General features: G+C 42.1%; 1 protein-coding gene across 3 annotated transcripts in view; it reads right to left on the bottom strand.

Moving 5' to 3' along the window:
• The window catches only part of rab28 (RAB28, member RAS oncogene family), a 34,466-nt gene extending 22,252 nt beyond the window's left edge, over window positions 1–12,214 (bottom strand). The window contains exons 1-2 of one of the 3 annotated variants that reach the window (XM_019870093.1): window positions 11,786–12,211; window positions 3,928–4,024 (exon numbers count right to left, since the gene is read on the bottom strand). In XM_019870093.1, the coding sequence (XP_019725652.1) occupies window positions 3,928–4,024; window positions 11,786–11,860 (172 nt within the window). In that variant the 5' untranslated portion in view covers window positions 11,861–12,211. Of the gene's footprint in view, window positions 1–3,927; window positions 4,025–11,785 lie in introns of all 3 variants that reach the window. The other 2 variants (XM_019870092.1, XM_019870094.1) reach the window with 2 other exon arrangements.
• Window positions 12,215–14,389: the final 2,175 nt, after the last annotated feature.

Consider the following 14,389-nt stretch of genomic DNA (forward strand, 5'->3'; position numbering starts at 1 on the left):
ATAATAATCATAATTAAATACCATTCTTCCTTCTGTGATATGTGGAGAGTGGATAAATGTCGACACATTCATGTTGAAATGCCAGGTTTTTGAAATATTTAATAACTGAGACCAAGATAAATGATTTCAAACCATTTTTCCAACAATGATTTGACCTAACCTGTACAACCTAGTTGAAAAAGAAATAAATAGGTTTTAGTAGGGAAGTACAACTAAACACCTGCGATAATGTGGGTCTATACTGGAAGAGTGCACAAACTATTTGAACAGCGGATATGCGCTGTCTCAGAATTAACCAATCAATCGGGACTCAGTACACACCTGCAACCATTTCAAGTGCCTTTCATCAACACCAAACATAATTTAGATGTTCTAGTAGGCTTTTTCTGACACTGTTTTGCTTCCGAGCAGAAGGCTGAAGGTTTTGTGCTCACACTAACTGGCACACTATTAAAGCTGGTGTGTCAAAAGTAACCCAAATTGGGAGAAAAAGCCAACGTAGCGCTGGGTCCAAAAGGAAGTGAGCCAATGTTCAGTTATTTACAGTAAACCCAGCCCACTGTTCAGAGGATTTGACATAGCATGTTGGTTCAAGATTTTAATCCTACCCATACTGATGAGTTAAAGCTAAAAACACAAATTTTGTATACCAACATTTTTGAAGAGCACACAATTTTCCCCTGTAAGGGAACGCCACAGCAATTCACTTGCATGATATCTTTGGCACAGTCTTTACACCAGATGCCCTGCCTGATGTTACCCACCCATGTACCATGCTGACGGGAATCGGAACCCTGATCCAAAGTTGGCGTTGTTACCCAATGAGTCAACCAGCCACCAGAAACGTCTTCTAAACAATTTACTTCAACTTCAGTACAAAACAAAACTACCCAAAATTTGAGGAGCTTGAACATACTCAACCCAATCTGCTGGGTGAAAATGATTAACCCAACCTTGAGTGAAAGTAACCCAATCTGCTCAAATCCACAGCGACCCATGTGAGTGGGTTAGGAAAACTACAGAGCATTTAATTTTTTGTGTGTGTGTGTGTGTGTGTGTGTGTGTGTGTGTGTGTGTGTGTGTGTGTGTGTGTGTGTGTATTCGGAACTGTTCCAAAACTCCTCCTCGTCTCAGGCCCCCGTCCCTTCCAACTGAGGGGGTGAAAAAAAAAAAAAAAACAGCCCGAAAGTGTGTGTGATGTTGTCTCCACCGTAAGTGTGGTGTTCTTTATGAATTATGGCCATAAAGGTTCAACTTTCGGATCTTAATACTTTTTCCCAAATGCGTTTGGGAGATTTCAAGAATGTTCATGCTAAATTTTTAAACCATTTCAACAACCTTCCACTTTGATACCTGTTTCCAAACACTTGCTCCTAAGGAAAAGTTTTGAAGTTATGGCCAAAAATGACACTTACTATCCACTTCAACTTGTGTAAACGGTCGGTTTCTTACATGTTGTTGCTGTTCGACAAGTACTCTATCCAGCACTCCTGATGTTGGCGTCATCTAATTATCAAACTGCATGATGCTGTGTCAAAAAGCACACGTTTACAAAAATATCCACTTGGTTCTCTATAAAAATGCCCAGATGCATACAGGCTGTATCGACTGTAATGTCCTTTCACGGGATTAGCGTGTAAAAGAGGCTTTTAAAATTCCAGCGTTATTCCCCCACCCTTCACATCTGGTACAGAAAGTATTGTTCTAAAATCCCCTCACAGGGGAGGCTGTTATGTGCCAGTCGGCCTCGACTCACCTCTCTTTGCCTTGGAAAATGTACATTAAATTTGACAGGCTGGGCCTTCATGGTGCGAGGACTTAAAGGCTAACCCTCGACCCTCCCACACACACACACACGCACACGCAAACGCTCACACACACACGTGCGGCAAAAGATGGTTACAGCTCCACCGAGACCCAGGCCACGGCTCCAACGAAAAGGCTTGGTGATGGTCCTAACGAAGTTGAGGACCACCCAGCTCGCCGAGCCGCCCTCCTCTTCCTCCGCTCATCAACACCCAATTCCCCAGAAAATGGGCCCTTTAACAACTGAAGTGTTGAGTCAGTGTTGTTGCTGCTCCATTGATACGGATAAATGTGCACGGCAGTGACATGAAGGTGCACGGTTTCGCCCTGAAAGGTTCAATCAGAAGCGCACAACAAAGGTTGCCGTGCGATTAAGTCGGAGTTCATATTAAGTCCAGCTGAGCCCGGGGATGGTGCTTACGGTCGGCTCTTTTCGTTCAAGCTCCACCGCAACATTTTTGGGGGTTTAGTTCTCCCAAGTCTCATAAGCCGAAAGTGACACACAATCAAAACACGATCCTTCGTCCAACTCGCAAATCAGCATAACCTCTACTTTGTGCGCACAACTTTACTTAATGTTGTTTTATTAGTAATGAAAGAATAGAGACACTTTGCAGACTTGTGCTGTTGGGGCCTTGGCAGAGGGTAAAAAGCGGCATTTTAGACGCAAAGAAATCTCTATTTCACATGGCGGCGAGTCTAAATATAGCACGAGTCAATAAAGCTTTTATTTTAAAGATCTAATGAGCCCACAGAGCGCAGTTGTATTCAGCAGGCGCGGCATAAACAACTAGAAACGCCGATGTTTTACATGGCACGGGACAAAGATGGGTTGAATATGGGGATCCACGATAGGAACATAAAACTGTTCGTGTATTTACTCTGCGCCGTGCCCACAGGATTATGAGCGAGGCTGGCCCGGCCGGGATGTGAGCTGTCCACCGGCCTTGTGCACTGTTTGCTCTGGAGGGAAGAGCTTTCACAGCGAATAAGTCTGAGAAGTGGCAGACGCGCTACAATGAGGCGCCACCAGAAAAGACACATTCAGCTCGGATCGGTTGATGGGAAGAATTAACCCGAACCTCTGGCGAGAAGTGCCGGGACACGAAAATAAGGAGCGCTCCAAAAAAATGATGGGAAATACAAATAGCAAATACAGTGCAACCTCTAAGGTCAAATGCAATCTGTTCCAGGGCGCTGGCCTTCCTCTTGATTTGCTAGATTTCTTTTTTTTTTTGTTGTTTTTTTTTAAGGCGACGTTGTGCAATCTAGCCACAAATTAAAACATTTTCCAGGTGTCTCAATAGCACATCTGTGACAAGCTTTGGTCAAATTGCCTCAAGAATCGAGATATACAGCACACTTGAGTCTTGAGATCTGTCTTGACAAATTCAGCCAGAGCTCAAAGTACAGTCGGCTGAACCAAGGCAGCAATGTCCTACCGTTTTAATTTGAATTTGAAAATAAGTTTTCTGACAGTCAAAGCATCAAACGTATTTTCACTCACGTAGGTGGGACTCCATCACCGAGCCACTGAAATATATTTACACCTGACGGTGCCAAAGACAAAGGTGGTCGTGTCAAATTGCCACATAAACAAATATATATACAAAGAGGCTAACGGCGACATTAAGTTTGATAGGATAAAAGGTCGCTTTAACATTCTCTTTCTGTTTTTCTCTTTTTGTGTTTTTCTTTTCTTTAACACGCCATGCTGAGGCTGCTCCTTCTCTGAGAATAAGACTGGCATTGTCTGACATCACGCTCACAACAGTTCCAACTTGAGGTTTGGCATGATTTCAAAACATACTTTTCACAAAAATGTTGGTCCAATTTTGAAGGTCGTGACCTTGGAAGCTTCCAATGTGAATGGCAGAAGAACTCAGCATCATTAGTGACATTTTTAATGTTGCATATAATTTTTTTTGTATTAGTGACAACAATGACGAGCAAACGATTGTGCATTTAACATATTGGTACTCATTCTTTGGCTGCAACTTGGAAGTTTTCTAGTACCGGCGATAGCTTAAAAATGATCGCAGTGATAAGTAACATGTGTGCCTGCTTGGTCCCTAAACGAGGGAGCGAGAACTCCCAGATGGTGGTTGTTGGGTGTCTCACCTGGAAGGCTTATTCTCTTCAGAAAGAAATCCAGGCCGATGGTTTGTTTGTACTGCTTCCCAAAGGCCTCCTGAGCAAACCTGGTGGCGAGTGAAGTCTGGAACACAGCGGCAAAAAAGGAGAGACACCGCAGTCAGCAGCAACACGTCACTGGAAGACGTTACCTTTCTTTTTTTTTTTTTCGTTTGGAGAAACTCACTGCCTGTGCACAACATCAAAACTCGCTCATGCTCTTGATATGCATTAAAATGAATTTTTAGGTTTGAACCTGTAAACGCCGCTGCCAGTATACTTCCATGCGTCAACTGCATTGGAAAGCAATGAACCCACCAAAGTAACGAAATATGCTCAATCATAACAGAAAATTTGGAAGCAGGGTCGTGCACGGTGATGCTCTGCGAGGCCGTTAAACAACTCCTTTTGATGGTGATTTATTTTTCATTGGTCTTCTCCATTTTCTCGATGGTTCTTAAACTTTGCGGAGATGATGGATTTATTATGGACGCCTTTCTTTGTATTCATATCATGTCCAGTAAAGATGACCCCCACCTAACGGAGACGCCTACTAAAGATGACATCGCAACATTTCCGTGCTTCATAAATGAACAGTCTGTGTGGTTGAATTACATTTACTATCACACTGTATGCGCTAGGTTTACACTATGCAGCTGAAGTGGTTGGTTTACATTTTAAATCTTTGCTTTCATATCGCTTGTTCTGCAAATAAAATCGATTATTATGATTAAATAAATCTGCCCAAGATGGACAAAGAGAATACAGAATACTTATTTAATAACCACAATGTCCCACAGTGTTTTGGTTTTGCAGATACCGTCATTTCCTAAAAGAATTATGATTTCATTAGTATATTGCTTTACAACTGGTCATTTTAGGTCATTTTTTTAAATGCCAGCAGAAAATCAACTTCCAACCCATGCAATCAAGATTTGCTTTCCGCAGAATCAACACTTTTTTCTCTGCAGATTCCCGTGGAGACTACTCCGTTTGAATTATTCACCTAAACGTGGGGAAAAGTTAACGGGTGAGAAAATAAGGTTTTGAATTTAAAGGGGTTCTTCCATGAATAATGTTCAACTAAGTTTTTGTGTCATCCTGCTCGCAACCAATTTTGGGTCCTGACCCTAAAATTGGGAAACCATGTTTTCATTCCCATGTGATTCCCCTTATAAACCACTAGTCTAATGTAATTCATCATATCAAGTCATTTTCCTCAGTGTATCTGCCATGGGCCCACAAGCCTTAAGACGGTGCAACAAAGTGTGACGTTCACTTTATTTTTAAATCCTTTTCACAGACTTGTTAAAAAGCCAACGGATGGAACTGTCAAATGAGAATGACAAAAACAGGTGTGGCTACACACACTTTCGTGTGTGTGTGTGTGTGTGTGTGTGTGTGTGTGTGTGTGTGTGTGTGTGTGTGTGTGTCATGTCTCCGGACTGCAACCAAATAATTGCCACAAATTAGGAAAGCTCCATCACTGTCACCATTGGCAGAGGAGGAAAATAGCCCGTCTGCGGGACGACGGCTCGTCTGTGACGAGGCCAACTTGGTTTCATTTTGATGCATGTGTGGCGGGACGAAAACAGGAAGCATTGGATGTCTATTAACTTGCCTCAGTGTCAACGCAACACCTGAGTACTCACCAGGCAGCAAGTACATTTTCAAGGAATTGAACTGCACCGTAGGGGGTGTTTCTCATGTTCTGGGGACTTCATTTCACTACACGGCCGTCAAAATGTTCGCAGTAGCGCTCAGTAGGATGCAGCGCAGTTATACAACCACAATCACAACACACTGTTAATCAATAAGTCTGACAGTGTCTATAAAAACCGAACTAAAATTGAAAACTATTGAACAAGATGACACATGCAGCTTTTAAAAGGTGAAAATGTGATAGTTTCATTAGCCTAATTCTTCCACCCAATTATTGTCTATCCCACTTCGGAGCTTGAGTTTATCCAAACTGATTTATGGTGGGGGGTTGGGGGCGTTACACTTTGGACTGGACGTGAGCCAATCGTAGGCCAGATACAGTATAGACCAGTGGTCGTCAACATGATAAACTCAAACGGACATTTCGGGCGTCCATCACAAAAAATAAAATAAAATAAAAAAATTGGGGGCCATAAAAATATTTTGATGTTGAAAAAGCTGGTGTGTGTGTGTGTGTGTGTGTGTGTGTGTGTGTGTGTGTGTGTGTGTGTGTGTGTGTGTATATACAGTATATATATATATATATATTTTTTTTTTTTTAAATATATATATAAAAACTGTATTTTTTTCTGAGATGAACCTTACTAGTAGTCATTGTCCATTTTAGTCCTCTTTGTATTCTTGAAATTAAACAGACTTAAATTGGCCACCTGTGCTGCAGCGAACTAATAAAAAATGTCGTCTTCTCCTGTGTTCTGGGATCATTTTATTGTGTGTGGCGCATGCAGCCAGCTGTCAACTTTAAAGTAAAAAAAAATCTATAACACATAATGTTAAATATACCATATGTTTGCAAATTAAACGGCAAGTGCAATATCTATATGACCTTGTTAATGTGATTTTTGCTCCTCGATGTCAGCGTACTTCGTGGCAGATGCGGACAATAGACGTCACTAGTGCCCGACTGGTATGGATTTTTTTTTTTAGGCCGATGCCAATTCCGATATTTGGCAGAATATAAATCAGATAACCAAAAACCTGCCAATGAAAGTAAAAACCTATCCATTGAATAAAATACCTTCTTTTTCGATTCCTTAATGGTTAACACATTAAAGATGTCAATGACAGGCAGAACATTTTTGACTGTTGACAACAATACTTTGTCCAGTAGTATTGGTTTCACTACAACACAGAGAAAAATCTGCAAAAAAATGTCTGATTATTTTTTGGGTGTGGGAAAATGTTTTTGTTTGTCTTCTGCTATAACATATTGATGTGTTTGAAAAAGGGGGATGAGGCGTTACGGCAAAAATCTGCAAAAAATTGAAGAACTAATACCATCCAATCAAATCGGTCGGGCGCGGAGACAAACAACTATTTCAATTCACTCCTAGGGGACAATTTAGAGTCTTCAATGAACCAACATTCATGTTTTTGTAATGCAGGAAGAATCCAGAGTACCTGCAGAAAAACTCAGCGCAGGAAATCCGGAGCGAGGATTTGAACCCCGGCCCTCAGCACTATGAGGCGGATGTGCTCAACACTCAAGCAGTGTGCCGCCAACCTAATTCCTCTGGACGTTTATTAAGCTCCACATTGCTTCATTCTCAGCTTTACGCGGCCTCAAGAGTGACTGAATAATGACAGCAACAAGGAGACTATGGCTCATTTAGGTGGCCCAAACAATCAGCCGCAACACCGGAATAACGAACTCGGACAGCAAAAATGAATCCCTCATGCTCGTGCTGGCCTACTCGGACATTTGTCTTGGCGTCCCAGTAGCTTGGCTTTCCTCCTTTAAACGGAGTGCCTTTGTAGTTTTTTGTTTTTTTTTCCCCTTAGCGTACAATTGGAAGAGTGAATTTGAACGCTGGCGTAATCCTGACACTCCGGCACAGGGTCACCAGTGATCCCAATGCCGGGAAATGGCAAGGAGGGGGGAGGTTCCAATGAAACAAGAAACTTGTAGCGCAGAGAAAAACAACACAGCAAAGACAATCATACGATGCAACTCCTTATGCTCAGCTGTAAAGATGCCAAAGTGTGACTATTTTGTACAGTAGATACCTCCAAGATTGAATAGAATAGCAGCGGATGGGCATTCAGTGCGCCATCTTGTCAAACAGCAAACAAGATCGGCCTCAAATGCACGACGCCAGTCAAGAAATATTCAAGCCCTTTGTTCCGAAAAGTCAAAACTGGCTCGGGGGCTCCGGCAGAGAGTCCTGGAAGGCCAAAGGGAACAGGAATGAGGGTTGCAGTGAGCACTGCACCATTTGGAAAAAATAATCTGCCATCCAAACATTGTGATTGCAATCAATTGTTCAAGGTCCTTCTCCCGTGAATTCTCTAACACAAGCAATGAATAAATCTGTATTACAATAAACTATTAGATTTATGCCACATGAATGTTTTGGTTCGAGAGGTTAGGCTTTAAAGAAAAAAGACAAATGCACCCCATGAAGGAATGAAACTGCACTTCAATGAGAGTTAAATTACTCTTTTAAGTGCATTTTCTGCACAGCCATTTTGAAATGATGAAATGATAAAGGGAAGGAAATCAAAATTAGATTTTTATCCGATGGATTGATTAATTGACAAAATAATGAACACAATCGAGTATTAAAATGATGGTAAATTTGCAGCCCTAAACACATCGACAAAGCTAATCCTTTGAAATTTGGCCGAGTAAGGCCATGCATCATAACGGCTCACGTAATATATGAAGCAGATTTTTGCCTGAAATCGTGGTCCATATTTGACGAGCTTTGGGGCACGGGCCTCCAGATGTTCCACAATAAATGCGTGAAGTCCTCATGTTTAACGCTGGCTTCTTTCGAAAGGGAACAGCAAATATTGAAGAAAACCTGAGCACTCAGGTGGAAAAATAGACTTGTGTGTCAGTGAAGCCGGGCATATTAGGTCTTTGGCTACACGCGAGAGTCCAGAAATTTTCAAAAACATCCCGCTCAGATGGACAAGCCTTCCCACGTCTCGCTATTTTTCTGAATGGACGATCCGACCGCAAGCCAAAATACCAGCGGAGAATGGCGTCCAAAATAAACCGATCCGATTGCAATTTGCCGGGCAAATTGACATTAATAAGAGGAGCGAGAGCTGTGGGGTGGCATTCAAGATGTCAGTCAGCAGTCCTGAATCCAAATGAGGAGTGCACAGTATGGTGTTTTCTGAGCCCAACACACAAGCAGGTAAGTCAGTGATGAGCTGACACCTGGCAGCGGTGGGGGAGGGGTGCGTTAATGTAGCGTATCTGCTGGGAACTGACTCCTGTGTGTTCTCAACAGCACCGCCTTCCTGCACCCTCCCGAAAAGAAAAACAAGAAAAATGGAGGCTTTTTAAAATGAGGACATTCATTTTCTTCCACAACCGGGGCTATTCAGTTTCATGTTCTTTTGTTGATGGTGAAACCTCAAAATTCAAACACCTCTGCGGTCAAGAATTTTGGAATAGACAACATTATTCAGGGAGAATACAAGTGTATGAGTTTAAAAAAAAAATCAGTCTGTGTGAATTCACGTGAGACTGTGGTAAATCTCGAGGCTTCAGCTCTGAAAATTAAAAGCAGCAATTGCAGTGTGTTACTCGCACTACTTGTGAGTTCAGTTGTATTTAACTTTTTAGCAATTATTCTTTGAGAACTGCTTGTTTAAAACACGTATATATCTGCAGGTACAATTTTGAAAGCCATTGATGTAGTGTATCAAAAGGAAAGGATCGACTCCACATGTGTGTTTGGATTTTTTTGACGGAACGGCACCACTCGTGGTAAATGTACCAGCCAATAGTTACAGAACCGCAAATGGAATTTATTGCGACTCGCGACCCGCGAAGTGGTGGATGCTGTCCTGGCTGCTCAAAAGAAGTAGCACAGCTCAGCTGACCATAATAATTAAAGGATGAAAATGGATACATTAAAATGGACTGATATGTATTTGAGCTTCATAACGCACATTTGAATATGTTCAAACGATATGTAAGATGAAGCAAATGCCTGGCATATGTAAAAGGTTTCGAACAACATCGATTTACATTCAATATGCTTCCTTTGAGACTAAGTCCAAACTTCTGCTTCAGACTTAAGTTTGAAGAAGTGACTACTTAATTCTTCAAATGAGAAAGGAATTCTAAGTTGCTTGCTTTATAAATGCTACCACTGAAAATATTTCTGTGCAGAATTAGTGAGTTGAACCTTCCTTAACCAAGACGACACACGGTCAAACTCTTTGGGAAACCCATATTGGATAATAAATTACACAATTATATAACACGGTAGAGTTACGGGCAGCTCGTGCTTGCGGTCCTCCATAATGGTAGACTTGTGCATGAAGTTGCTAATGGTGATGTTAGTTTCCCAACATGTGGTGAGCTTAATCTTCTGCAAAAACCAGTAATTTATCGTCGAGGAAAAAGAGCTCATACGGTGTAACTTGAGAGCCGATGACACGCTAATGCAATGAAATGCAATGTTGCTGTGCGAGCCTGAAGTTGCCCTTTTATCGTGGCTCAATGAAAACTACACTTCTGGTAAAATGGGGTGGAACTGAAGTTGTATTCTTGTTCAGGATTTCTAGTACTGTAATCCCACTGACAGTACAGTGAAAAAGTCTGAGATCAGCACCAGCCTTGTTTTTATGACGAGCCTTTTTCACAGCACTCAAATGAACACTTCAGAGATGACGTTTCAAACAAACCGACTGGTGACCATCTGGATAAGATATGCATTTATTTCATTTTATTTTTTATTTTACTTTTATACTTTGTGAGTCATTATGGTAGCATTGGAACCATCCAACTCCACATAATCAAATTGCCACCCCCTGTCTGTTCTTCATTCACCGCAAAGGAAGTAGTAGCCTGCTAACTAATGAATACATGCCACAAAAAAACCCTATGAATCTCTGAATAGTTTTCAGTCACTTTACTAGAAGTACTCGTAGCAGCACGCAGTTGTCAACTGCCAGTTTTGCTTCATTGGTAACATGTAGTTGTTGTTTTAGAATGTCAAAGTTGTCCTACCAATGAGATCAATGAGTGAACTAGTACATGGACCTTCAACCTTCAGCTGGATATGTGGACATTGAATACCATTTGAGCATGTATTGGCAACACAACAGTTTACATTGTTGTCTCGGAAAAGCTTACCAAAAAGACTTTTGACCAACTATTTGATATTGCGCTAAATTGACATGAACCTTAAAGTCAGGTCACTTCGTGAAGCCCAGAGTTCAAAGCAAACACGGTGCATCAGCATTTTGCTATTATGCTACACGCAAACGGAATAAACTGTCAACAGAACTGATGCTGGCCCCATGTGTGTATGATTTTGAATCCAGGTTTAAAATTTGTTGTTTTTTTCTGACCAATGATTAAGGTCTTTTCGAGCATTTGTATTTATTTTTCCCAAAACATGCTCTTTTAGTGTACATTTTTTTAGTTATGTTATGTCTGGCAAAGAGGTTAACCTCCTACGACCTGGCGTCCACATGTGTGGACAAAAATGCATCCTTTGCAAGAGTTCGGGTCTTAGCTACGTTTTATTTCTCTACTTTTCTTTAGATGTCAATTCCAATGTTGTTTAACTGTCTTAAATTATTTTGCCGGAAATGTTGAATTTTCTCCTAAAACGTAGCCTTTCAGTGTTTTGGAACTATATGAAGCACATTGAGTTACCTCGTGTATGAAAGTTCTTGCCTTAAAATGGGATATCGAATAAATGCTCAAACAGCTGGCCGTGGTAGTACTAGAGTAGTAGTAGGATAAGGTAACCTTTATTGGTGCATGATGAGGAAATTTGGAACTGTAAAACCAGATACGTGGGCACAGATAGATCCATTAGTTTACTGAATGGCACTGGTAAAACCAACAAAAAAGTGTTGAGATGCGTTCAGGTGTCCTCTGAAAATAACTGGTTCCTCGTTAAAAGCGTCGCATCACGTCTCCTCCGGCTTGTCAGCTAACTGCTCACTTAGCATGTGTCGTTTTAAGCGTCGGTCGCCATGGTGACCCAAAGAGCCACTGCAGAGTCGGGAGCAGCGTCCCGAGGAGCCCGAGCAACATCGGAGTCATGGAATTACGTGGCAAAATTAACACGCCCTTGGCGTGTGGACAAATCTGACTTGATTATTGTGAAGTACAGTTAAGCTTTCGTAGGGTGACGCTCACCTTCCCGCAAGCGCCGTCGCCGATGACCACAATTTTAAGCTGTCGGTCCTGGCTGTCCTCCTCCGAGTCCGACATGACACCGCCTTGTGCTCAGCCAGTGTCTGGCAAAGAGATAATGAGACCCCCTTCCAAGCAAAGAGCTCCACGATTCGAGGATTTGAATCCGAAATCTAGGCAGCTAATAATCACAGACGGATTAGTACAGCGTCGAATAAGCAACCATGCGCCATTTTGACTGTACCAACTTGGCCACTAACCTCGACTAGGTCGACAGAAACACTTAAACTGATGAAAAGCAAACTATTTCGGTTCAAAACGGACACATTTCAAGCATTAAAACACACACAAGGGCCCTCAACTAGAGATTTGTGTCTGTGGTGATCGTCACAACGGCGTGGAAGCGCTTGAGAAGCGTAATAGCAGCCGCGAGGCTTCAGAATGGTTGTGTCCAGAATGTGACGCGTTGCTGCGTTGCTATAGTAAGAAAGACGTTGCTATGGTAACAAAGGCCGACCAGAAATGTGGGTGGGTGGCTGCAAAATTTTAATCTCGTATTGTGGGAGGTCTTTGCTTGCAAGAAAGTAAAAAAGTTAATACTTTCTGAGGTGCCTTGTGTTTTATGTGTTATCGTGAATGCCAAATAAACACTCTGGCATATCTGTGGACGTTTATGAGCTTGTTGATTGTATTACAAAGAGGTCCTTAACCAACGTTTCTCGTGGTCGTACTTTCCAAACTCACCTGCAATAGATCAAATTCCACAATATAGAGAGGCTTTAAAAAATTGAAAAAAAAAAGTTTTTTTTTTTTTTTAGCCCTCCCATATACGTTGACGCATTAAAATGTAATTAAAACACACATAGGCTGATTCCATCCATTTTCCAATCCGCTTATCCTGACAAGGGTCGTGGGCGTGCTGGAGGCTATCCCAGCTTCCTTCAACCAGTAGCCGCGGTACACCCTGAACTGGTTGTCGGCCAATCGCAGGGCACACATAGACAAACAACTATTCGTGCTTACAATCACAGTTTGGGGCAATTTTGGGACAATTTGGAGTGCCCATACAACCTGCCATGCATGTTTTTGGAATGTGGGGGAAACCGGAGTACCTGGAGAAAACACATGCAGGCACAGCGAGTACATGCAAACTCCATGCAGGAATCGAACCCTGTTCCTCCGCACTGTGAAGATGACGTGCTAAGCAGTTGACCATCGGGCTGCCCGACAACAAATACAGTATATACATTAGACACACACACACACACACACACACACACACACACACACACACACACACACACACACACACAGGCCTATATTTGTCAGGTTAATTTGTTTGTTTTGGGCCACAGCATATCTCGAAATGACAGCTGTTATGCCCCGTCCTTCATATTTTTGTTTCCTCATTGGTTTAAATGGTTTGAATAGCATCATTATGCTTGAATGGAAAAGGCACCACCACTCGACATCCTGAATCTGTCATCTTCTATCCCCTCATAAGACTCATTCTGTTACCCGCGTGGTATAGGTGCAGAGAATAACCCTCAACCTTCATCCTGATTGCAAGAGAACAGCGTTAAAGGGCTCTTTTGGTTTCACTCCTTTATTGGACCTCAACCTGCACAAATGAGTGCAATCATTAACAGTTAAATATTGCCATGCATTTTGTTGCCTTCCTGGGAGGGCTGACCCATTTTGGAAAATAATCTAATTGCGATCTCCACCACATTTGGAAATCATCCACAATTTGATCAGAATTCCAAATGGTGAAAATCATTTTGAAAAGTTAATTTTTCAATCAAATAACATTTCATTTATTGAAATTGTGCATTTTTCCAAATGTGAGACTAAAGGGACACCTATTCCTTTTTTTTAAACACCTTACACTCATTAGAGTCACAGGTGAGGTGAAGCCAAGCCCGGCTGACTTTGGGCAAGAAGCTGCAAACACGTTGCCAGCCAATCACAAAGTACTTCTAGACAAACAATCATTCACATTCGAATTTACACATACGGACAATTTAGAACATTGTGTTCAACTAACTTAACAAACACATTTTTGGAATGTGAGAGAGAAACCAATGTAAACTCCACACAGGAAGGCCGGAGGCCAGATTCGAACTCTAAATCCCGAAACTGTGAGGCAGATGTGTTACACACTCACTTACCGTGCTGCCCTGTACATCATATGATATAATAAAATCCCACTTGATCCAGGCTTCCTGTTTGGAGCTTGCATGTTCTCCCTGCGCCTGCTGGATTTTCTCCGTGTCTCCTCCCACATTCCAAAAACATCCATGACAGACTGACTGAAGACTCAAAATTGTCCCTAGGTGTGAGCTTGAGCGCGGATGGTTGTTCGCCTGTGTGTGCCCTGCGATTGGCTGGCAACCAGTTCAAGGTGTCCCCCGCCTACTGCCCAAAGATGGCTAGAAGAGGCTCCAGTATGCCCGCGGCCGTCGTGAGGATCAGCGGTTTCAGATAATGGATGGATGGATATTTGTTGTCTTTTATTTGTTCTCTGACACCAGATGGCATGTGCTTGATAGGAAGTTTCAGCAAGTTGACAAAATTAGAATCTTGTAAACTACAGTCAGGAAGTGG

The sequence above is a fragment of the Hippocampus comes genome, unplaced genomic scaffold, assembly GCF_001891065.2.
Source record: "Hippocampus comes isolate QL1 unplaced genomic scaffold, H_comes_QL1_v1.1 scaffold9, whole genome shotgun sequence".
In the NCBI taxonomy this organism is placed as follows: Eukaryota; Metazoa; Chordata; class Actinopteri; order Syngnathiformes; family Syngnathidae; genus Hippocampus; species Hippocampus comes.